At 38.8% G+C, this 25,193-nt stretch overlaps 1 protein-coding gene across 2 annotated transcripts in view; it reads left to right on the forward strand.

Moving 5' to 3' along the window:
• Fzd3 (frizzled class receptor 3) overlaps window positions 1-5,744 on the forward strand; it is a 66,274-nt gene extending 60,530 nt beyond the window's left edge. For both annotated transcript variants that reach the window (XM_020178558.2, XM_074055242.1), the window contains exon 7: window positions 236-5,744. In XM_020178558.2, the coding sequence (XP_020034147.1) occupies window positions 236-449 (214 nt within the window). In that variant the 3' untranslated portion in view covers window positions 450-5,744. The remainder of the gene's footprint in view (window positions 1-235) is intronic.
• The last annotated feature ends 19,449 nt before the right edge of the window (window positions 5,745-25,193 follow it).

A 25,193-nucleotide genomic window follows, 5' to 3' on the forward strand; every position in this document is an offset into this window, starting at 1 on the left:
ATTACTCTAAACAGTCAGAGATTGTTACTGCTTTGTCGTTGTTGGTTTCCTTAACATTTCACTTACTGAGGCATTTTCATGAAAATCTGTAGTGTTATTTTCTAGTGTGTTTTGTCACCCACTTCAAAATCATCTCTCCGGTGGGAGCAGGGGGGAGAAATGACCCAAGCCTTGTATACACATATGAATAATAAAAGAAAAAAAAAAAAAACCAAAATCATCTCTCCTATGCTAGGTACACTCCTTGCAGTTACCGAGGAATGGAAGAGAGACTGCCTCACGGCAGCATGTCCCGACTGACAGATCATTCCAGGCACAGCAGTTCTCATCGGCTCAATGAACAGTCACGACACAGCAGTATTCGAGATCTCAGTAACAATCCCATGACTCATGTCACACATGGCACCAGCATGAATCGTGTTATTGAAGAGGACGGAACCAGTGCGTGATTTGTCTTGTCTAAGGTGAAAGTGTGTGCTGTTAAAACGCAGGTTTTCTTCTTTGCCTTCACCTGACTGACTGCTATAATTCACTGTCATCCTATATTTCAGTCAGGCGCAGTGTGTCCACTGAGAAGGTAAATGTTTGCTTTTTATATCGTATCAAACTTGGAACATCAAGCCATCCAAAACACTTAAGAGTCATATCTTCATAAAAACAATTCTTTCTAGGTTGTGAAGAGATAATTATTTGTCCGGTAAGCATTTTTATAAACCCACTTATTTTATATTTAGAAAAATTCTAAATGTGTGGTGACCGCTTTGTAGTGAACTTTCATATAATATGAACTAGTTGTGAGATAACATTCTGGTAGCTCTGTTAATAAAACAAAGTTTCAGAATTAAAGAAATTTTCTATGCAAGGTTTACTTCTCAGATGAATAGCAGGACTTTGTAGTTTTATTTCCACTAAATGAAAAAGAACTGTTTTTAAACTGAATGAGACTTTGATAAATCAGCAAGGGTATTTTAGCTAATAGAATGTAAGTGCAATGGAAAAGTCTGATTAGCCTATGGGAGGTTCTTTCAAAATTCTATCAAAATACTCTTCATCCAGAGATATTCAGGATTTGGACTAGCAACAGAATAAAAGCAGAGATGGGCATTCCCCCTATAATTGTGTTGTTTTATTGCTTTTGTAAATATTACTTTTACTAGCTGTGTTTTTATACTATCCATATGCATGATGGAAAAACTTTAATTTGTAGCCGTCTTTTCCCAGGTAACAGTATTGATTAATAGAGAACTTCTTGTTCAGATCTGCTCTGTGGAAGCATGTAGTAAGATAAACATCACTAATTATAAGGTCCTTTGTGGTAACTGCAGTTACAAATGGCAAAATAGTTCCTCTGTATTCATTATTGTATTTTTCTACAGTAAGATGTGACATTGCCAAAGCCACCAGACCTTAGTATTCAGGTCCCCCCATAGTGAGCTGGTTGTCTGCCCTTGCATTGCCCAGTAGCCAGTTTGCTGCAGTGTTTGCCATGTCCTATTTGCAGTTTCTGAGTCATTGTTTACAGCTAAATAGGTATAGTTGAAGACCAAAGTGATGATTAATTTGGGTATTTGAAAATCATTGTAGCTAAATGGAGCATGATTAGTCTTGCTATGAGTATCTTTTAATCTTAAAATATCAAGTCAAAAATGTTTGGCATTTTTATCTTGTAATACTTTAATAGTTTATCATATGAACTGTGAATTTTATTAGGCATGAAATTTATCAGAAGGGAAAGAAAAATTCTGGAAAATGCTAGCTGTGTTACATAGAAAATACAAGTGGTCCTCAACTGTGACTGTAGGTATGAATCACTTGGGGAACATCTGATACCCAGCATCTTTCTGTCATTCAGATGAAAATTGCTAGTTTAAAAGAAAGGAAAAAAGTTCCAAGTGATTCACGTTTGCATCCAGGCTTGAAAACTGTTCTAAACCACGCGCTCCTGATGTCTGACGGCTTCACATTACACCACAGGAACCTCTGGCTGGACTCTGTGGTGTGCTTCGCACACCGCCTGACACACAGCTGTCTCCACTGCACTGGCTGTTGTAGGATGCGCGATTCTTGGCTTCACTCCTAGGAATTCTTGTTCAATAAATTGAAGGTGGAAGGACTTCAAAATCTGTGGTTATAAAAACACCACAGGTGATTCTTAGGCAGATATTCCATTAATCACACTTAGAAAAAAATTTCTAGACTCTAGAGATGCCTAGCTCTGCCATATGCTAGTTTTTGACCTTTAACAAGCTACCCTCTCTGAGCCCAGGTCCCCTTGTTTAAAAATAAAGATTAAAGATTAATACCTACTCTACCTACCTCACTAAGTGGTCAAATTAAGATCAAATGAAAACAGTCCAATGAAAGCTCTTTGAAAACTGTAAAGCATCATGAAATATAAGGGAGTAAGACTATTGAGGATTTCACAAGGTTTGCCTGTATACATTTCTTGACATGTGTTTAATTCATATGTACATTTCTCACTCACCCTTTAAAATAAAAGGTACCAAGAAATTAGGTGTTAAAAAAACAGCTTTCATCTGACAGAAGTCATAATTTATTTGTATATCATGTTGTTTTTTTTCAAAGTATGTATATCTAAGTATGAATTATTAGTTCTTCATAAAATACATTTGAACGTTTGGCCCAAAATGCTTTTCTCTTTCCTCTATCTTGTCTTTCTCTTTAGAACTGGAGTTGCCAGTCAGACAGGAGCTGAATGAATTCCCTCATAACTGACAATTAGCAAACCCTTCCTCTGAAGGCCTGACTTATAACTCACCTATAAATAAATCAATCAATAACTCACAAAGCTTTTGTCTGAGAATCTCTCCTGATAACAGCATGAGCAAACCAAAACAAACATCCACAAACAAAAATAAGAAGTTAAAATAGAAGGTACCAGTTTGAGCTCAAAGATGTTCCATCCATCACCATCTGCATTATATTATCAACTGCCAAAATGTTGATTGGTTTTCTTGTACAAGTGGGCCAAGTGTAGACAGCTAAGTGAACATCGCTATGAAAATCTTACTTTGTGCTTCCAGATTTTCACTATATCTTCTTTATAAAACTAATTGTTGCTATATATGGGAGTGTTATATTGACCTTTTCATTACTTTCAGTAAGTATCTTAGTTTTGCTCCACAAAATTTACATTATATTGTTTGTCCATTGTTTTCAGTAACAGTATTTACTTTGAGCCATGTTATTTATCAGACGAATGCTCCAAGCTAAGAATTTTTCCTTTTTGAAGAGACCATAGTAGAACAGCATTTTAAAGCCTCAGCTTGCTTAAACCAATTTGAGCAAGTATGGACAGTTTTCTTACCGTGTGTTTAATTTGTGTTGTGATTGGCATATGCTAACATTTAATGTTTTGTTCATTTGACAGCTGAGAAAATAATAGTTCTCCCTAATAGATTGTCAGAAAGGCTTTGAAAATTACTTTGAGTTCAGCAATTTTTTAGTAATTAGATAATATATCCAAGAGAATATTAAACTCAAAACAATTTGTTTCAAAGAACAATTGATTAATAACAGCTAGTATAGGGTTAGCACATAGTAAGTTTTTCAGTAAACATTTAAACTAATAAACAACTCATGTCACTCAACTTGCTTTTACCCTGGTAATGAGTCTCACTTTAAAGAAATTTGAAAGATCCAAATTTAAACTAAGTTAAGTGAATATGAAATACAAAAATTATACCAAATGAAGCTTGTTTCTCCTAGAGTAACAGTCCATGTTACTGTTTTAATTAAAGAAGTATATGTACAAACGTGCTAACCCTTTTAAGTAGTTAAAAAAAAAGTGAACGGTAAAGCCAGGTGTGTAGTACACATCTGTAATCTCAGCTACTTGGGAGATAGAGACAGGAGGATCACTAGTTGAAGGCCAGCCTAGACAAAGTGAGCAATACAGAGGTCTGGGGAGTTCCTCAAGTGGTAGAGTGCTTGCCTAGCATGGTGGAGGCCCTGAGTTCAATCCCTAGCATCACAGGAAAAGAAAGAAGTCATTAAGCTGAGCTAGCTCTCTTGTGTGCCAATAGAGGGAGTGAGTAAACAGCCTTTTTCCTTTTTCTGCTATTTAGAACAAGTTTACAAAATTCTGAGAATCTCTTCAAATTAGAAATTTTTACTACACTTTAACCTACTTCATTAGTTGTGTGTGTGTGTGTGGGTGTGTGTGTGTGTGCTAGTAGCTGGAAATAACTATAATTATACCCATCTTAGTTTAGGAAGTACTTAAATTTTTTTTGAAAATAATAGATTATTGGCTGAAGCTTAGAAGATAATAATATACTAAAACTTCAGTAGAATTTTTATATTGCTTTTGACATGCCAAAGTCACATTTACACATTAACATATTTGGGCAACTTACGAAAATTTCACTGGGCTTAGAATTCAAAGACCCATAATTATGATGTGAACTGCACTGGACATTTCTCTTATCTCAATTTCTTCTGTGTAAGATGATAATAACCTACCTCACTGGATGTTGTGAGGATTAACTGAGAGAATAACCATTACAGTGCTCTATAACCAGTGAATCGCTGTACTGATATTATTTCTGTTAGAATTGGGGGGTTGTACATAACCAGGATATGGTGTTCAGTAGCGTTTACAGCTTTAAAAAGAGGCAGTTAGACTAGCATCATTTGGCATAGTCCTTAAATTGACAATTCAGTTCACGTTTAAAAATAAGGTTCTTTTCAAGAGTAGGTATGTTCTTAAATTTTTTTGTCTCTTTCTTGTATGCTATACCATAGTATGTGCTCAAATTTTACGTGGTTGAATTGTAGATCACTTCCAATTCAATTGGAATTTCTACATTCAATTTCGAATGTAGAAATTCGGGGTATCCATTACACTTTTCTTTTATATGGAATTGTATAAGCTTGACTGAAATTTATTAGAAAAGTTTAAGAGGAATATAGGCCCCGTAACTTTTTCTTCTTTGAGGACTTACATGTACCAAATTCTTTATGATTGAGAATGAATTTTGAAATAATGATTACTATTACTTGCTGATTTTCATCATGGCAAAACCTTAAATTTTAAGTGAAACACTGTAAGTTTTATATAGGTATATGGATTTTTTAAACTCATGTAAAGAATTTTTTCTTCATTCTTCACATGCAAAGTATAGCAGTTTTACATAACCTAGGTTTACAAAGAAACTCATTCTTTTAAACTTACGCCTTTATGACTAATTAGATGTGAAAAAGTGTTTACATTTAATTCAGCTGTTTCTTACTGCCTATATAATTTATACATTATTCTTACATAATTCTTATCTAGTTCATACAAAAAATTGTTTCATACTTCTTCATAACTTCTCTTCCTTTTTGTTGATCCAGTTATTTTCTAATTTAATTTTAATCCTAAACTTCTTTAATAACTACATTGATATAAAGTTGTACTTTTCTCTAAGGAGCTAAATCTTCTAGGAAAGAAAACTTTAAAATCCAGAGCCAGCCATCTTTCTAGCCATTCCTATGTGGTTGATTTATGAAGAGCTAATGTAAGTTAATAAGCATGTTTTTTACTCTAATCTCCAAATAAAACGTTGCTATGAAGATAAAAGAAAGTTTTCACTAATATTTTAGTCAAAACTTAAACCAGCATAACATTACTTCCAATAAGATAGGGTAATTCAGTCTATTTAGATGTGTTAAAGGACAGTTTTCTTCTTTGGATTAGGTGAATGTTTCCTTTTTGCTCATTTTTTTTTTTTTTTAAATAATCACCTATCTCAGGAAGTCTGTTGTGTCCTTCCATGGACATTTTTGTCGGTATTGTAGCATTGTTCATAACTTACTGTCATTTTATTTACCACTGCAGGATTGTTCCCTCATAACAGAAACAAAGTTTATTTTTTTACCTTTTAATGATTCAAACTTTAAAGGCTAACAGTGCTGTTATTCTGCTAGTTACTATTAACTAGTAAAGTTAGTACCTTTAAGATTTTGTTTCAAGCTTATTATATTTTCTGAAGTAGGGCAAATTACTTTACTATTACTGTTACAGCTTTAAGATTTTTGTTATGTAAGTCAGTGTGTTTATGTATGCCAACCTGCAAATAATTTCTTTGTATTATGCTTATTGGCTTTTTAAGTTTAGAGCTTACTTAGCTTTCTGTTTTCTAAATTGACAAGGTGGTTTTTAAAAAAAAAAAAAAAGCTAATAAAATATACTATATTATTTTTCTAAATGTCCCAGGATTTTGATATCAGGTAACCTGATATCTAGTTTTGCTTCTCTTTTTAATGAGAAATGCTTTGGGCAAAGCATTTTACCTCTTAGGGCCTGAACTTCCTCATCTGTTAATGAAGGGAACAAAGGGATGAGATTAGTTTTAACCCCAAATTCTCTAATTTGGTTCTCCCTTTACCATTTTATAATCATTACTCTGGGCTCACTTTTATTCTTGTTATTCTTCCCTATATATTTACTGTATCAACTTACTACTAGTGCAATTTAAACTTATGGGACTCTGATACATTATTATCTTTGTTTTCCATCCATGATTTTAAGTATTTGTGTGTGTGTTGTGTGTGTGTGTGTGTGTGTGTGTGTGTGGTGCTGGGGATTAAATCCAGCACCTTCTGCATGCAAGGCAAGCGCTCTACCACTGAGTTACATACATCCCTAGCCCTTGGAGTTTTTGAGACTGACTCTTACTATGTAGCCCAAGCTGGCCTTGAACTCAAAAACCTTCTGCCTCAGCGTCCAGAATGCTGGGATTATAGTTGTGTTCCACTATACCAGCATTAAGTAATTGTAAAAAAGAAAAAGTAGAGTACAGGTAATAAAAGTAAAAGAATAGTTATAAATAATGAGCATGGCTCTTTTAATGGGAAAAGCCTTCTTCAGCATAGCACATAGTAAATCGATACACAGAAAAAAATGACATAAAATTTTGTGGTCTTCTCTCAAATATGAACATAGCTCTGGGCTTGTTTTTATTCTTATTATTCCCCTAAATTTTATACAAAATGTACTTGCCTAGCACATGCAAGGCTCTGGGTTCAGTCTCCAGCTCTGAAAAAACAAAAGATGTATAAAAGATAGAATTAGTGACTAGATCCATGAAACTCTGGCCTATTTGGCTAATTAAAAAGGCTATCAGGTTTTACCAACATTCAAATAATTATAAAGTCTAAAAGAACTTGTACAGGAACTTACTGAAAATACTCTGTTCAATAATTAATCTTAAATTGCATTCTTAGATTCATTAAATAAATGTAATTGCCAGGTTGCCATCAGCAAGTGAATGTCCTAGTTTAAAATACTGAAAAAATGTGGCTTATTATTTTCATTTTTTCTGGCTAGTCAGAAGATTTTTCATAAAGGTTCTTTAATTATCATCTAATAAAAAGTAGAGATTCCATTAGTTTCATCCTTTCAGCAGGGTTCTCTTGTGGATTGACTATTCTCAGAACCAGGTGAAGAAGGCCCCTGTTATTTCTGAAGGTCATTGTCTTGGCTCTGATGCTCTACAGTTGCTCACTTCTGTCTGCAGACTTGCTTGGGTAGCTTGGGTTTGGGGTCTGATGAGTAGAGAAGAACAGTGGAAAGTTGATCTAGGAAGGTGTAGTGCTTCCTAGTGTGATTTCTTAGCTACACTTGATTCCTTGTCTTAGGTCATTTCATCAGCTTCCAAAAAGTAAATTAGATACCCAGTCTTTCTCACTCAGAGATGCCTATGCAGTCATGAATCATGGACCAGATATCCCATAAGATATATACCAGATATATCCCATAAGATGATGTCACTTAGTGACTTCATCGACATCTAAGTCTGTGTGAGTACATTCTGTGATGTTCTCATGTGACAAGATCACCTAACACATTTCTCAGAATGTTGGCTGTCGATAAGCAACATATGACTATTGTAATGTTATTTTGATTGCCTCTAAAAGCAACAAATTTATATTCAGTCTCCCAGTCCTGAAGTCTTTGTTGTCACATTTGTTAGACTTGAATGCGAAGTCCAGTTTCATTGACTGTTTCCTGGGTTTGGATAAACCAAGTAATCCTAGAGTGGTTTGCCTTCATCCATTCACTGTTTTCCTGTTTGTCTACCACTCCTTCTCCCCCAGTTCTGAAAAGGAGATTGATAAATGTCTTCCCTTAGCCCTGCCTCAGATAATTTGTCCCTAAACTAATCTTGTTAGCAGAAACATGCAAAACAAGATCAACACAGTAGTTCTTTACATTGAGTTGAGGTGAGTAAGTACATGAAAAACTATTTCTTATATGTGAATTTAAAAATCATAAACAAGAACCATCAAGTGTGAAAATACTAGGAAGTTCTTGTGTCATCTGGTACTATTTCTGTCTTTGCTGTGAATTAGACTAAATCTGAATTCTTTGTCATTCACCATTTTATAATATCTAACCTCCTAGAATCATCTTATTTCACTTTTTTTTGTTGTTGTTAGTGCTGGTGATCAAATCCATAGCCTTACCACGCTAGGCACAGTTCTACCACTGAGCTACATCCCCAGTTCCTGGCTTTTTGAAAGAAGGTCTTGCTGTGTAGCCCAATCTGGCCTCAAACTCAAGATCCCCCTACCTTATGCTCCTGAGTGCTGGGATTACAGGTGTGACCCACCATGCTTGGCTTTGCTTATCATTAATACCTTAAACAACTTTTTGCTTTTATTTTCAATTGCTAAATTTTGTTTTTAAGTTTTATTTTTTCATTGACGTTTACGGTATTGTACATATGAAGGAATTTCTGTAGCTTAGATATTTACTTTGTCCATATCACTATCACCATCCCTTCCCTCCAGCTCCAAAAAAGAAAGTTCTTTTGACAACTCACAAGCTATTAAATTGGCTAAAATATTTTGTTACTTGAAAGAGCTATGGAAACTTGTTCTTCAAAATTTAAATTTTTAAATTAAGAAAATACTTTTTGGAATTTTAATCTCATAAGTCAGTTTGGGGAATTATTTATATAAATATGTGTCAACAATTAAAACTAATTATTAGTTACTTCACTTTTATAATATGCAATACCCAATGTGCATGTTCATATAAGGTGAACCATTTTTTAAACCTTTTTTGGTTTTTGTTTTTGTACATTGTTGTATATGTTAAATTATCCTGGTCCTTTCTCAGCAGATAACTATAGATCACATGTTTTCTCTGAGAATCAACCCAGTGAGGTTCTTGGTACATGGACACAGTTGAGTAATATTATTCTGAACATGTGAAATTGCTGGTTTTGTGGGTCAAAAATGACCAAATATTAGCAATTTCATGATAAAGGAAACCTCAAATTTTATGATCTAAAAAGTTGTAAATTTGGTTGTTCCAAACTCAAGAGTATTTATCTATCTATACACACACGCACACACACATAAAACATACATCCATATATATATATATGGCATTTTTGAATAATAAGGGTAACAGCTTAGCCAGCAAAAGCTAATCAAATGCATAGTGCACTCTGGAGTTCCTCTGGGTGTCATCACAGTGTGGGATGAATTTTTATGTTGTAGAAAGTTAACTTTGCTCTCAATAATTGCTTGGTACACTTGTACACTTCTTCCCAGTGAAAAGTTTACATTATCCCGAGTCCCACCCACATCCATGCTCCATCTCCACTGGTCTTCAAATGCCACATCCCCAAACCTTTTCACCCACCTCCATCCCCATTTGTTCTGATTGGTACTTTCAAAATGTGACCCTTCTTAAGTGTCAGGAAGAGGAAATTTACTTTGGCCAAGTCATTAAAATGTTAGTGGCTATTACCTTTTATCTCACTTAAGAGAAAACTGCATTAAAAACACATCAATGTGAACACAAATTGAGCTTTAAAATAAAAGTGGAAATTATTTTGTTAGTATTGGAGAGGCACTATTTTGAGGCAAGAGATACAAAGTGACCTACCTTGGAGACTGCTGCCTTTCCCTGAAGCCCTGTGGTAATCTGGAAGTTGTGTGTCTTCTCAGCCACTGTGGGGACTGGTGGGGTGGCTTAAATGATAAAGCGCCTGCCTAGCAAGTGTGAGGCCCTGAGTTCAAACCCCCAGTATCACCAAAAAAAAAAAAAAAAGTGCAGCTTCAGCCTCTGTACTTGTGGGTCTCAGGATATCAGGGCCCTGATCTGTCTTTCTCCTTCAGCCACGGTATTACAGGAGCATCCAAGCTGTCCCTCATCCCACTCTTCCAAGACATAGGTTTCATCTAATTCTACCTCACCCCACCATGAGGCCTGTCTTCCAGATCTGCTCATCAATCCAGAATTTACTGTCCATGTTTGTACAAAAAAAACTTTCCCCATTTTACTGTTACAGACAATTTTTTAAGAGAGATAAGGGTCACTGGGTATGGTGATGTACACCTGTAATCTCAACACTCTGGAGGCTGAGACAAGAGAATCATGAGTTGAGGCCAGCCTGGGCAACAGCAAGACACTGCCTAAAAAAAATTTTTAAAAAGCTGGTACCTAGCAGTTTAGTTTTTTAAACCCTATTTTGAATTAAATTGCTGAGGTGATTTTAAATTGATTCTAAAATTTTAATCTTACTTCATCATATAAGCATCTAGTTAGAAATTGCACTGAGGATTTGTATTTCGTGGCATTCGTTCTCTGTGTTTCTTTTTCATACGTTCACTGAAATCGCCGGTTCATTGTGAAATGAGTGGGCATTGGTGTCTTTGGGTCTGTGTGGGGTGAGTGCCCTGCTTAGAGCATGACGTGTACTTTCACTTTGCCCGTGTGCTCTGCCCTCTGCTCTTGCAGATTTATTTTCTTTACAGTAGACTGATGTCAGCTTTTGTAAATGTTTTTTCTTAGCACTTTAACTGTGAGTGTACAAACTGGTTTTAAATGTAGTGGTTGTATATTTTGGTTATAAATTGGAAATTTTTAATAAAGTTAAATAATTTGTTCTCTTTTCTGTCATTAGTACCTAATTAAATACAATTTTCTGTCATCTTCTATGCTCAAACAGTCTAACATATTATACTGCTATTTTTAATATTAGGTTTCATACTTTATGTTCTTGTGATATTACCAAGTTTTTAATTCAAAATTACATAGGAATCACAGTAATCTGGGGTACAGAAATGTATAAACACATACCATCTTGTATCATATCCCTTTCCCTCACACTTATTTGGTTGATATGGGTAAGAATCATATCTATTCATTGTTACATGCTCAGTACACAACACTACTACATGATAGAAGCATGATAAATATCTACTAAAAAAGGAATACGTTAAAGTCTATCAGTTTTCCTTTTTATTTATTTATTTTTTTTGCTGGCACTGGGGTTTGAACTCAGGGCCTCACACTTGCTAGGCAGACGCTCTACCACTTAAGCCATTCTACCAGTCCCTCAGTTTTCCAATAAGAAATTTTACATATGTAAATAAATTATCAGGTGATTTTTTTGACACACAGGAAGGCAGATCAGGATTTAAACTATGTGTGTGGTTCTAATATGTATCTTGCCTAGTCCAGCTAGTCTTTAGTTAGAAGGGACCTCAGAACTCATAAGGTCCAACTTCCCTCCCAGTGCAGAAATCCCTCAAAACTATCTTTTATTAGCCTCTGCCTGAGTGATTTCAGTAGCAGGAAGCTCACTGCTCTGCAAGGTCCTCCGTTCCATTTTGAGACAGCTCTGCTGATGATAAAAGACTTTGCACATACTGAATGTAAAATGTACATTGACTTACTGGTACTATTCTACAGGTATATAGTCATTCTTTCACAAGATGACTAGATGTTTGAAAAAAGATACCTTGTTTCCTCTCCATCCTTTCTGCAGGCAAGACATGTCCTGTTCTTCAGTTCTCCTGACCTCCTGATATCCTGTCAGACTCCACTTGTTCCTCTCCAAAATATTGTACTTACAATCTTCCAGGGAGCTAAACACCCAGTTCCAGATGCTATAAAATCAGTAAGGATCCATTGTATTCTGTTCATGTTAATTCTGAATTTACCCAGGAACTATCTCCTTCCAATGATTGAAGGGTCTAGCATCCAAGAGAGGAAGATACGTAATACACGTGTTCATCAGTAGTTCATACTCTTTTATTGATCACCTAAAGCCATGGACTTCCCAGCACTGGTTACCTTCTATGTGCCAGGCAACAAGCCATCTATAGTCCTCAATGTCCTGACAGCTCACTTACAAATGAACAAAATATTTAATGAAGATGGGAAAATATCCTCATGATTGTATTATGACTGCTAAATTTAAGGAGTTCACATCTGAAGGGAAGATGGGAGTTTTTGAGCATTGGTTTATGTTGGTCACTAGCTAACTTGGGATTCAAATGTTGACCTCTAGCAGATTGAGTAATAAAAATAATTTGCTGCAGCACACAGGCACACAGTTTCTTTCTGTAAAATGAAAGTATTACGTTAAAACAATGGTTTATAGCTGTGGGATCCTTTCATCAAGTAAAATAGTAAAATACTATATGTAGTCTTTACATAAAACAAAAGCAGAATTTGTTTGAAAGTACAGCAAGGTGTGTGGAATCCTATTCCTTCTTACCCCTGACCTATTCCTTCTTACCCCCTCACTACTGCAGCATCTGGTGAACCACATAGGGAGAACTCTTACAGCCCAAAGAGCCCATTAAAAATTACTACATTAGACCAGGTAAGGTGGCATACACATATAATCCCAGCACTCAGGAGGCTTAGGCAGGCAGGAGGATCTTGAGTTTGAGGCCAGCTGGGCAATATAGCAAGATCTTGTACCAAAAAAAGCAAAATAATTTTAAAAATACTAAATTTAACTTGAATGTGGTGGTAATCACTCAAATCTTACACATGATAAAATCTCATAAAACTGCATATAGAGATATTGATGTAGATACACGCACACAAAAGAGTGCGTGTAAAAGCGATGAAATCTGAGTAAGACAGACTGGGTCTGTGTCAATGTCCTGTTTTAATATTATAGTTAGCAAAAAAAAAAAAAAAGTTACCATCGGGGGAAATGGAGTGTAGGTATTATGTCTTCAGGCTGCATTTAAATCTATAATTATTTCAAAATAAATTTAGAGCCGGGCATGGTGGGACACACTAGTAATCCCAGTCTTGGGAGGCAGAGGCAGAAGGATTGTGAGTTCAAGGCCAATCTGGGCTATGTAGCAAGACCCTGTCTCAAAAAGGAAAGAAAAAAAAAAACCTAAATAAATAATTTTTTAAATACCTAAATTAAGATGATATCTAGGTCCTTTCTAAAATTCTGTGGTGTATGCTATATTTATCTTCAAGCTGCCTTTTTCCTTCTGTTAATTTTTAAAATCTAGGAGCATTTGTTCTGAAGAGACTTTTCCAGGAACCCTTCAATGCTTACTCCCCCCCATCCCACCCCATTTAATGTTCCCTAGTGGAAATAAGATGCACTGAAGCTCTTTATAAGAGGAAAGTAGCCCTCTCGTTCTGCCTCACTTCCCCTACTTCCTCTGAGCTTCCCAGAAGCAGCAATTCAGAAGTAAAATTGCTCAGGACCTCCCAAAAATGTCCACTCTAATTCCCACAACCTGAGTAACTGACCTTATGTGACAAAAGGGACTGTGCAAACAGAATTAGGGTTGCAGACCTTGAAATGAGACTATCCTGGATCATCCACAGGGGTCCACACTAATCACACGATTCCTTAAGAACAGAATTTTCCTGGCTGTGGTCAGATGTGACAACAGAAAGAGGACAAGAAAGGATTTAACCCTCCGTCCCCTGGCTTTGAGGATGGAGAAAGGAGACCATGGGCCCAAGGAATGCAGTGGCCTCTAAAAGTGGGAGCAGCTTTTAGCTGACTGCCAACAAGAGAATGTGGATCTGTCTTCCAACTGCAAGTCCTGCCAACAAGCAGAAAGAGAAAAGGAAGTAATCCTCTCCTCCAGAAAGGGGCTGCCGACATCTTGATTGTTGGCCAGCGAAACCCATATCAAATTTCTGAGCTATAGAAGTGAGCCAGGTGTGGTAATTCACAGCTGTAATCCCAGCATTTAGGAGGCTGAGGCCAGAGGATTGTGAGTTTGAGGCCAACCTGGGGTATATAGTGAAACCCTGTCTCAAAAAAATTTATTTCATGTTTAAACCCTTAACTTGTGGTTATTAAGTTATAGAAGCAATAGAAGACACATATACTAAGCCTCACACCTGCATGTCTGTAAAGTGCAAGCAATAAACAAATGAGTAATGGAAAATGGCCCGAGGAGTCCCTTAAGACCGAGAAACATCGCTGGGCGCTGGAGGCAGGTACTGGGATGGAGTAAGAGCGGCCAGTTCCTCGTGCCAGATGGCACAGAAGTCCTGACCTCCATTCAAAGGGCAATTTACAGGTTATAAGGGCAAACGGTGAGAAAATGTGGGCGATCTTTGTGGGAGGGCCTAGGGTGATTGACAGGTTTGATTGACAAGGCGTTCTGCGCATGCACTTATGCTAATTCCCAAGTCTTTAAATTTAAGATGCAGCCAGTATTGATGAAGTCTTCAGTACAGGGCTTTCTTTATCTGAGAGGTCGGGTGGAGGGCAGATTTCCCCCTTACCAATCACGTGCTGTTTCCCACTCTGAACTAGCCAAGAAACTCCCGTATCTTTGGGGGAACATGGAACTGCAAACTTGACCATAAGATGACCACTAGAGGGGATGTCTGAGGATGGTGCTGGGCAGGAACAGGGAGGAATTCTGCATGGAGTGACCTTTTGCTGAGGAGGGTCGAGTCCCATGGCAGCTTTTTTCTTCCCTGTGACTAGCTGGCCTCAGTGGAGTATGTAAACACTGCACGTGAACTGAATCAATGAAGCACATATATTTTTATTTTAGAATTCTTTTTAACACCAGACTTGTTAGAAAAGTGTTGGCTAAATATGGGAAATAAATGCATGCACTATATCTGTAGGAAGCTTCTGGCTCCCCATATGTCCAGTGGCCAGAAGGAGGGAAGTTCTCAACAACAGATTGGGCACTGTTGGTGACTGATCCCAGGGTAGGGAGGATGCATGCGCCCCCCCAGCCATCAGTTGAGTGAAGTCCAAATGAACCTTTGCCATAATGACAAGGACAAGTCCCTTGCACCATCAGTGTGATGATAACCATTTCTGAAAATTCTCAAGGTCGTGTGAGCCATGTGGAGCATTGAAATTAACTAGCAAATCCAAACGCACTCGGGAGAGAGCCCTAGAAGCCCCCCTTTCTCATCTGCACCCTGTTCATTGATGAGAGTTCTCTTTTGGAGACGTGATTAATTAAGCGCCTGTTTTGGCCGCCACAGTTTTAGTTTCTTCTAGATCCAAGGATCATATTTATTTTTCAGGTCTGTTAATTAAATCATTTGAGAAAATGATGTTTCAGGCTGGGTGTGATAGCTCACACCCGTAATCCCTGCTACTCAGAAAGTGGAGCTTGGCATGATTGCAGTTTAAGACCAGCCCCGCCCCCCCCAAAAAAAGTTAGGGATACCCCATCTCAATTAATAAAGTAGGTGTGGTGTGCATGGCTGTACTCCTGGCTACATGGGAGGCTACAGGTAGGGGAATCATAGTCTGAGGCTATCCCCTGACAAAATGTGAGACCCTACCTGAAAAATAACACAAAAAAAGGTCCAGAGATGTGGCTCAAGTGGTAGAGCACCTGCCTAGCAAACTCAAGGCCCTGAATTCAAACCCGAGTACCACCAAAAAAAAAAAAGTTTCAAGTCACTGTGAGCATACAATAGCGTTCATCCATTCACTGAGTAAATGGTCACTTGTTTACCTCCGCCTTACTCCAGGCACCTAAAGAAGAATATGGCCTGGTTCTGCTCCCTCAGAGTTCACCTGTTAGTGATAAACTTTTCATACAATACCTGTGTGTTCTGAGTGTCATGGAAGTGTGGGAGAAGTTCCTTCTGTCACAGGGCTGGAATGCAAACGATTCATCAGTAATAGTTTGTTGATCACCTGGTCCTTGCTGAGTTATGGCTTGGTCTGTTCTGTTGCTATGACAGAACTCTTGAGACTGGATAATTTATAAACAGGTTTCTTTACCTCACAGTTTTGGAGGCTGGAAGTCCAAGATCGGGTAGCCTCTAATTGAGAGCCCAGTGTTCCTCCATTCCTGGCAGGAGTGCAGAGGGGCAGGTGTGCACATGCAGTGCTGTCATGAGGTGGGTGAGAAGCAGCAGGAGAAAGTCAACCAAGGCAACTGGCTTTAACAGCCCACTCTTGGTAGTAATTCAGCCTTCAACAGGCGCCACTCCCACAGGTGGCACCAATCCATGGCTGAGCCCCACGACCCAACACCTCCCGAGGCCCCGCCCCCAACCCTGTCCCATGGAGGAACTGAACCTCAGTGTGAGATTTAGGGGCACACACCACACCCAGACCATAGCAGACGGGACAGAACAGGCCACCGCTCCGTTCATTCTGGAATCAGAATTTGAAGTCTAGGACTGGGAGCGTGGCTCAAGTGGTAGAGTGCCTGCCTCGCAAGCGAGAGGCCCTGAGTTCAAACCCCAGTATTGCCAAAAAGAAAAAAACAAAATTTGAAGTTTAAAGGGAGAATACAGATGAAAGGTAAACAAATAGATTAATTTCAGACAGTGGTAAATGGTATGAGATAAAACCGTCCTATGAAGAGGGTCTTGAAGGTCTTGGTAAGAACATGGATACTGTAAACCGGCAGAAGAGTGTTGCTGAAGCTGGGCATGGTGGTACATGTTGTAGTCACAGCTACCTGGGAAGTTGAGACAGGAGCAGGGGATCCTGCTCTGAGCCCACAAGAGTTGAGGGCAGACTGGGCAGTATAGCAGGAAAAAAGAAAAAAAGATTGAAGCATTTTAATTAAGGGATTAACATGACATAAAAAGTCACTCTGGCAACTAGCTCTATGGAAAATGGATAATTAGGATCAAAACTCCACACAGGGAGACCAGTTTAAAAAAAAAGCAATTGCGTTAGTGTGGGTTAGAGGTAAGAGGGACTTAGACTCCCAGGGCAGTTGTAATGATGACCGAAGGGGAAGAGTCCAGAAGTGTTCTGAAGGTAGAGTCAACCAGGCTCACTGGATATAGTGGATGAGGGAGGGGGAGGAAGAAAACATGACTTCGTTTTTTGGTAGAGCAGCCTAGTGAATTACGCTGCCGTTTAATGACATGGGGAAGATGGAAATGACAGGTTAGGTTTAGGGCGAGCCACTTAAATCCATCAGGCTGTGTGAGGTCCCTTGGAGAAAATCCAGATAGAGAAGAGGACAAAAGTCAGGAAAGGAGACTGGGAAGGAGAGACTGGTGAGAGGGAGGAAAGCTAGGCAGAGTGTTTTCAGGGAAACCAGAAAAGTGTTTTGCAAAGGAACAAGTTCAGCTGCTCAAATGATATTCTCAAAAGCAGCAAAACACTTGAGAGAACAAGATGTTATGAAGGAGAGCCCATTCTCTAAAGACTTCATATTTTAGAGTCAACAGATGCAAATATAAAATAACAACTTGATGGGCTTAAACAAATAGAAGATAGTGCCTGAATAACTAAGGAATCTGATACTTTGAAAATGAATAGCAGACTTGAAACAAAAAGACCTACTTGAATTTGTAGATATGAACAATGTAGTAACAAAATTAGAAACAAACACAACTGCTGGGTGGGGTGGCACACACTTGTGACATTTGCAGGAGGTGGAGGTAGCAGGGTTGCAGATGAGTCTAGCCTAGGCAAAAGTAGCAAGACCCTATCTCAAAAAACAAGCCAGGGCCTGTTGCCATGGCTCAAATCTGTAATCCCAGCTATTTGGCAGAGATCAGGAGGATTGCAGTATGAGGCCAGCCCAGGCAAAAAGTTTCCAAGACACCATCTCAACCAATGACTGGGTGCCTTGGTGCTCAATTATCATCCCAGCTATATGGGGAAGCATAAATAGGAGAATTGCAGTGCAGGCCAGCCCAAGCATAAAGTGAGACCCTATCTGAAGAATAACCAAAGCAAAGAGAGCTGGCAGTGTGGCTCAAGTAGTAAAGTGTCTGCCTAGCAAGTGCAACCCCTAAACTCAACTTCCAGTACCACCAAAGAAAAAAAAAAGCTGGATGTGGTAGCACGTAACCTGTAATCCCAGCTACTCAGAGGCAGAGGTCAGATGGTCACAGTCCAAGGCCAGTTCCAGGCAAAACCACAAGAACCCATCTGAAAAATAAACTAAAGCAAAAAGGGCTAGAGATGTAGTTCAGATGGTAGAGCACCTGCCTAGCATGCATGAGACCCCTTGATCAAACCCAGGACTGTGAAATAAAATAGCCAATGAGAGATTAGATTAGTGAACTAAAACATGACAATTTTTTAAATACCCAGAATTGAGCTGGAGCTTAATTCTTCTCCCCTTACATATGGATTGGACTTAATGATTCACTTTGAAGACATGAACAGAGCAGAAGTGAAGGTGTAGGCTCTCTCTTCCCTCTCTCTCCCTCTCCCTGTCAGCTACCATGTCACGAGAGGCCCCCATCCCTGGTCATGCCGTGTACTCATAGCCCTGGCTCTCTCAAGCTTGACTGCTACTTCCCTACAAGCGTTGAGTGAGAAGCACCCAGTGGAGCCACTCCTGGATTCCTGACCTCAGAAACTATGAAATAATAAATTCGTGTTGCTTTCAGCTGCTAACTTTTGGGATAATTTTTATGCATCAATAAATACCTAGCACAAAGTTAATTTCAAGGTATTACCCCAAGTGCATTATCTGGTGACAAAATGTGGACTGGTGTTAAATCAGCATTCTGGAAAGAGTAACAGGAAAAGGCAATGTTTGAAGTTTAATAGCTGAGAATTTTCTAGAATTGCTAAAAACACTAATTGAGTCAGTAGAACCCAATGAATTCTAAGATAATTTTTTTTATTGCGCTTAGACTTTAGCAGAAAACTGAAAGACAACAGATGGGAAAAAATGAAGCAGCCAGAACAGAGACAGATCAGTCCAAAGGAAGAGCAAATACACTGACTTCTCCATAGCAGTCATAGAAGGCAGAAGGCAAGAATATATTTACCTTACTGACAAAAATACAACTGGAGACCAAGAATTATAATCCAGCAAAACTCTCTCAAGAATGAGGTCTAGCCAGGTGCCAGTGGCTCACACCTGTAAACCTAGCTACTCGGGAGGCTGAGATCAGGAGGATCACAGTTTGAGGCCAGCCCAGGCAAATAGTTCTCCAAAATAATCAGAGCAAAATGGACTGAAGGTGTGGCTTGAGCAGTAGAGAACCTGCTATGCAAGCATCAAGTGCTGAGTTCAATCTCCAGTCCCACAAAAAAAAAAAAAAAAAGAATGAGGGCTAAAATAGTCTGAGTGAGGTAACCGAGGCTGCCTACTCTTTGTCCCTCCATATGCACTTCTTATTCAACAGGAAGAATAAACCGTACAAATTACACCAGCACAACAGAAAGACAAGCACTACAAATTTCAAATACCTGAAGTAGAAAAGTAAACACTTTTACAGAAGGGATTTCTCTTGAGGTCCCAACTGCCAAACTACAGAGCCAGAGGGTCCAGAAAAACTGCATTTAAGAAACAAGATGGTACTGAGCTAAAGTCAGAGTCCAGTCTGCATGTGAAATATAGAAAAAGGGTCTGTTAGATTAGAAGTCAAAAGCACTTACAAGCAGATGTACAATTTGAGGAGGCGGTAATCTATTGGGGGTGAAAAGAGTGAAAATAATGGGAGGGAGAGATGTGCCCTCTGGGAATTGAGTGACAAAGGGGAAAATCAAGAAGGGAAAGTTAGCCAGGTGCCTGTGGCTCACACCTGTAATCCTAGCTACTCAGGAGGCAGAGATCAGGAGGATCACAGTTCAAAGCCAGATGGGCAAATAGTTTTCGAGACCCTATCTCGAAAAACCCTTCACAAAAATAGTGCTTATGGAGTGGCTCAAGGTGAAGGCCCTGAGTTCAAGCCCCAATACCGAAAAAAAAAAAAAAAAAAAGAAGGGAAAGTTTAGCACCTTGCACAGTGATAGAAAACCAAAAAGCCAAAGGGCACAAAGCCCCTTTTACTACTTCCCAAAAGCGTCTCATTTAAAAATGCACTTTACCACTCCATTAAAAGAGGGCACTCCTGAGCTAACCACCACCCCTGTGTAGATAATGTACGGATGTAAGCAACCTTCATTTATATAAACACATTGCAAAAAAAAAAAAGCAGGACATGCAAAATAAAACATTTCAGGTTAGTAAAATTTCCATCCCTGACCCACCTCAAAACTTTTCAGATTTTTCAAATCTGAAAAAGTCGGTAACAGAATACTGTATCCAGAAATAAAAGACTTGAATCTACATATTTAAAGGGTCCATTAGGTATGGAGAAAACCAGCTTTGAAAGGTTAACTCTGCCACGTATCTTGTTCACAATAAACTGACTGCAACCCAGTGAATCCCATCACCTGGTGTGTGTGTGTCATCCCCTCCGCGTGGCCCAGCTTGGCGGAGTTGAGTTGCTTTGACCAATAGGACATTAGTAAGAATGGTGCAAGCAGACACTTGGTCAGAAAATGTTAGGAGCCGGGTGTCACTGCTTCATGCCTATAATCCCAGCTACTCAGGAGACAGAGATCAGAAGGATTGTGGTTTGAAGCCAACCTGGGCAAATAATTTGTGAGACCCTATCTAAAAATACCCATCACCGAAAGGGGCTGCTGGAGTGACTCAAGTGGTAGAGCACCTGCCTAGAAAGCATGAGGCCCTGAGTTCAAACCCCAATACTGCCAAAATAAATATGTTAGAGGTTTTCCTCTTGGAATGCTCCTACTTGGAACCCCAAGACCCCATGTAAGGAGGTCCAGCAACCCTGTGGGGAGGAAGGATTTCCAGTGAGCCGCAGCTATTTGAGTCGCCCTAGGCAGTAAACATGTGAGTGTACCAACAGAAACCATATGGAGCCTTAGACTGCCCTTGTAAAGCCAGCTCATACTGCAGAATCGGGAGATAGGAGAAATCATTTTTGTCTTAAATCACTGAGTTTAGGGTGGCTGGTGAACTGAAGCACCTGGTAAAACTATGAGACTTTAAGAATATAGAAAAAGGTGCCAGTCATTCATCCCTATAATCCCAGCACTCAGGAGGATTGCTAATTCAAGGTCAGCCTTGGGCACATAGTGAGAATAGGACTGGCGTTAAATTTCTCTAATGCAAATATACAAAGTAAGGCAAACAGCAGCATTTTTAAGAAACTCAAGAAAAAGGAATTTTATAACCAACCAAGAAGTCCTTCGGGTATCAAAGCTTCAGATAAAAACTCTAAGCATATAGAATCTAGAGGAATAGTGGCCCCAAGAGACCTGATTGAGGAGGGTTTTAGAAGTTATGATTCCTTCAGCTAAGAAATGGCTGGGGAAACCTTAGCAAAGGAACTGAGAGTAAGCATTTTATATATTTAATTTTAGCTAAGGTGAAAATAAAACAGGATATGAAGAATACTTTCTAAATGTCCTGTATCTTCATGAATTGAATATAGTGTAATTTTAAATTGCTAATTATTAGTAAGCTATAAAAAAGGGAAAGAGAACCTCATGGAATTGGAAAAAATATTTGTATATTATGTATCTGAGAAAAGATTGACATCCAGAATATATAGAAAATCCTAAAACTCAACAAGAACATAAAACAACCCAACTCAAAAATAAGCAAGGACTCGCATGGACATTTCTTCAAGGAATGTAATACTACAGCCCATAAGCACACAGGGAATATTCAGCATCCCTAGTCATTAAGGAAATGCAAGTCAAAACCACAGTGGTCAGCTGATCAGGAGGATCTGGACAAAAAGTTAATGAGACCTCATGTCAACCAGTAAGCTGGGTGTGGTGCCACATGCCTGTTATCCCAGCTACTGGGAGGCATAAATAAGAGAATCGTGACTCTATTCAAAAAGTAACTAAAACAAAAAGGGCTTGCGGATGTGGTTCAGCTGGTAGATCACCCGCCTTGCTAGTGGAAGGCCCTATGTTCAAACCCCAGTACTGCCAAAACAAACAAGCAAATAAAGAAACCACAGCGCAGTGCCACTTTGTGTCTGCCATGACAGCTAATGGCAAGAAAACAGAAAATATGTTGATAAGGGTGTGCAGAAATTGGAACCCCTGTGTACTGCTAGCAAGAGTGTAAAATGGTACAGTCACCGTGGAAAACAGTATGGTGATTCCTCAAAACATTAAAAATAGAATTACCACATGAGCCAGCAACGTCTCTTCTGTGTATTTACCCAGAAGAATTAGTGCAGTGACTTGAACAGATACTTCACACCTGGTTCATAGCATCATCCACAATAGCCAGAATGGAGAAGACACCACGTGTCTACTGATGGGCGAGTGGATGAGTGGTGCAGAAGCACAACAGAATAAAAAGAAAGGCAGCTCGGACACACCCACAATGTGGAGGAACCTTGAAGACGTCATGCCAAGTGAAATTAGTCAGACACAAACAGCAAACACTAACTAACCAGTGTGGTGGGACACACCTGTAGTCCCAGCTACTTGGAAGGCTGAGGCAGGATTGCTGGAGCCCAGGAGTTTGAAACCAGCCTGGGCAACAGTGAGATGCTGTCTCAAAAACAAAAAGCAAAAAGCACCAATCTGGTATGATACCAGTCCTCCAAATGCAGAGGGATAGAAAGAATGGGGCTGGCCAGGTGCTGTGGCATGAGGGGAGTGGGTGGTGTTCAGTTGGATACAAGATGAAAACTCCTGGGGGTGAGGATGGTGATGGTCGCACAACAGTGTGAATGTAGTCAACGCCACTGAGCTGGACGCTTCAAATGGTTAAAATTTCAAATATTATGGAATACATATTTTATCTCAATACATAAGGAACTTTAAAAACTTAAGAAATGCAGAGAAACGAATGGTGAAGAACTGCTGGAGGTAATATTCTCATGTTAAAATGTGGCAAATAAATATCTCATTTACTAGGCGGGAACTCCCACGAAGAAATGCCCAGCCTCCTGTGGCCTCACTAGTGAATTCTAGTAACTACTTGTAGAAGAACTAATGCAAAGTACATTGTATATATGGAAAAGTCACAATGAAACCCTTTTATAATACGTGCTCATAAAGAAAAAAAGAAAATACAAATTCTTTACTAACTCTTCAAAAAAGGAAACTATCAATTTCCAATTTGTTTTCTGAGGCTAGTGTACTCAAGGCAAAGACAGCAGGGAAATGAGCTATGCGTCAGTGTACCTCATGAACACAGATGCAGAGAGCCTTAATTAAACATTAGCAAACAGATCCCAGCGCATAATGAGAATTACACACCATTGCCAGGTGGGATTTATCCTAGGCATGCAGGTTTTTGGTTTGACCTAAAATGTGAATGTCACATATCATCAACTGAAGCACAAAGCCACACAACTAACACAGTCCAACATTCAGTCATGATTTTACTACAAAACAAAACAAAAAAAAACACCTCATCAAACTAGGAATGGAAGGGAACTTCCTTAATTTGGAAAGGAACACCTATGAAAAACTAACAGTTAATATGATAGGCAATCATCAAGCCTGAATCCTTTTCTCTAAGATTTGGAATAATGCAAGGTTGTACCTCTTGCCACTTCTAGACAGCGTCATATGCAGTTGCAGCCAGTGTAGACAGACAGGAAATTAACAAGTGAATGAATTCAGCTTGGTGAGGAAGAACTGAAACCATCTTCGTCTGCATATGACAACACTGTATGTGGGAAATCTCAAAAAATCCACAAAAAACCCTAGTAGACTAATAAGTGGGTAACAATGTCACAGAATACAAGAGCAATGCAACAATTGATTTTTTCTTTCCGGTACTGGGGTTTGAATTCAGGGCCTTCACCTAGAGCCATTCTACCAGCACTATTTTTGAGAAGGGTTTTTGAGATAGGGTCTCGAGAACTATTTGCCCGGGCTGGCTTTGAACCATGATACTCCTGATGTCTGCCTCCTGAGTATCTAGAATTACAGGCATGATCCACCAGCACCCAGCTGATTTTTTTTAATACACTAGCAATAAACAAATTGAAAATGAGTAATTTAAAATGCCTCACAGTATCATCAGAAAGATGAAATGTGAATAAATTTAATAAGAAATCTGAGACTTCTACAGAAAACTATAAAACATGGCTGAGAGAAATCAAAGAAGATCTAAACAGACATTCCCTGTTCATGGCTTGGAAGACCCAATATAATCAAGGTAAAAATTTGTCCCAAATTGATCTGAAACTTTAGTGTGATCTCTGTCGAAATTACAACAAGCCTTTTCAATTATTTTATTTTATCTTCTTTTTGGTGGTACTGGGGTTTTGAACTCAGGGACTCTCCATGGTTAGGTAGGCATTCTACCACTTGAGCCATGCCCAAAGTCTTTTTTTTTTTTTTTTTTTTGCCTCAGGCAGGCATTGGGCTGTGTCAGTGCTACCTATGGACTCCTGCATGGATGGGATTACACCACCACACCCAGCTTGTCTGTTGAGATGAGGTCTCACTAACTTTTTTTGGGGGTGGGGCTTGGTGATTGTCCCAATTTCTGCCTCCTAAGAAGCTGAGATTACAGGCATGAGTCACTGTACCTGGTTAGTTTTATTTCTTATTTGCATATAATAATTGTGCAAAATAATGGACATCATTGTGACATGTTCATTCATGTATATAATATACTTTGATCATATTCACTCTCTGTTCCCCTCTCTTATTCCCCCTCTGTCTGGTCCCCAACCCCTTCCCTAATAGCCCCCTTCTACTTTCATGTCTTCTTTTTTTTCTTCCAGATTTCACATATGAGAGAAAACATGTTATCCTTGTCTTTCTGATTTGGCTTATTTCATATAACATGCTCTCCAGTTTCACCCACTTTCCTGAAAATGACATGATCTCATTCTTCTTGATGGTCCTGGGAACTGAACTCAGGGCCTCACGCTTGCTATGTAAGTGCTCTACACCCCCAACTGATGTCATTCTTCTTTATGGCTGAATAATACTTCATTGTGTAAAGAAAATGACATTTTCTTTATCCATTCATCCATTGGTGAGCACCTAGTCTGATTCCATAACTTGGCTATCATGAATAGTGTAGTAGGCCTTTTTGTAAAGCTGGAAAAGTTGATTCTAAAACTTACCTGGAAATCGAATAAATCTAGAATACTCAAAACAACTTTCAAAAGAATTAATTTGAAGGATTTCCATTACTCCATTTAAAAATTTACCATGTAAAGCTTCAAC

The sequence above is a fragment of the Castor canadensis genome, chromosome 14 (genome assembly GCF_047511655.1).
Source record: "Castor canadensis chromosome 14, mCasCan1.hap1v2, whole genome shotgun sequence".
Taxonomy (NCBI): domain Eukaryota; kingdom Metazoa; phylum Chordata; class Mammalia; order Rodentia; family Castoridae; genus Castor; species Castor canadensis.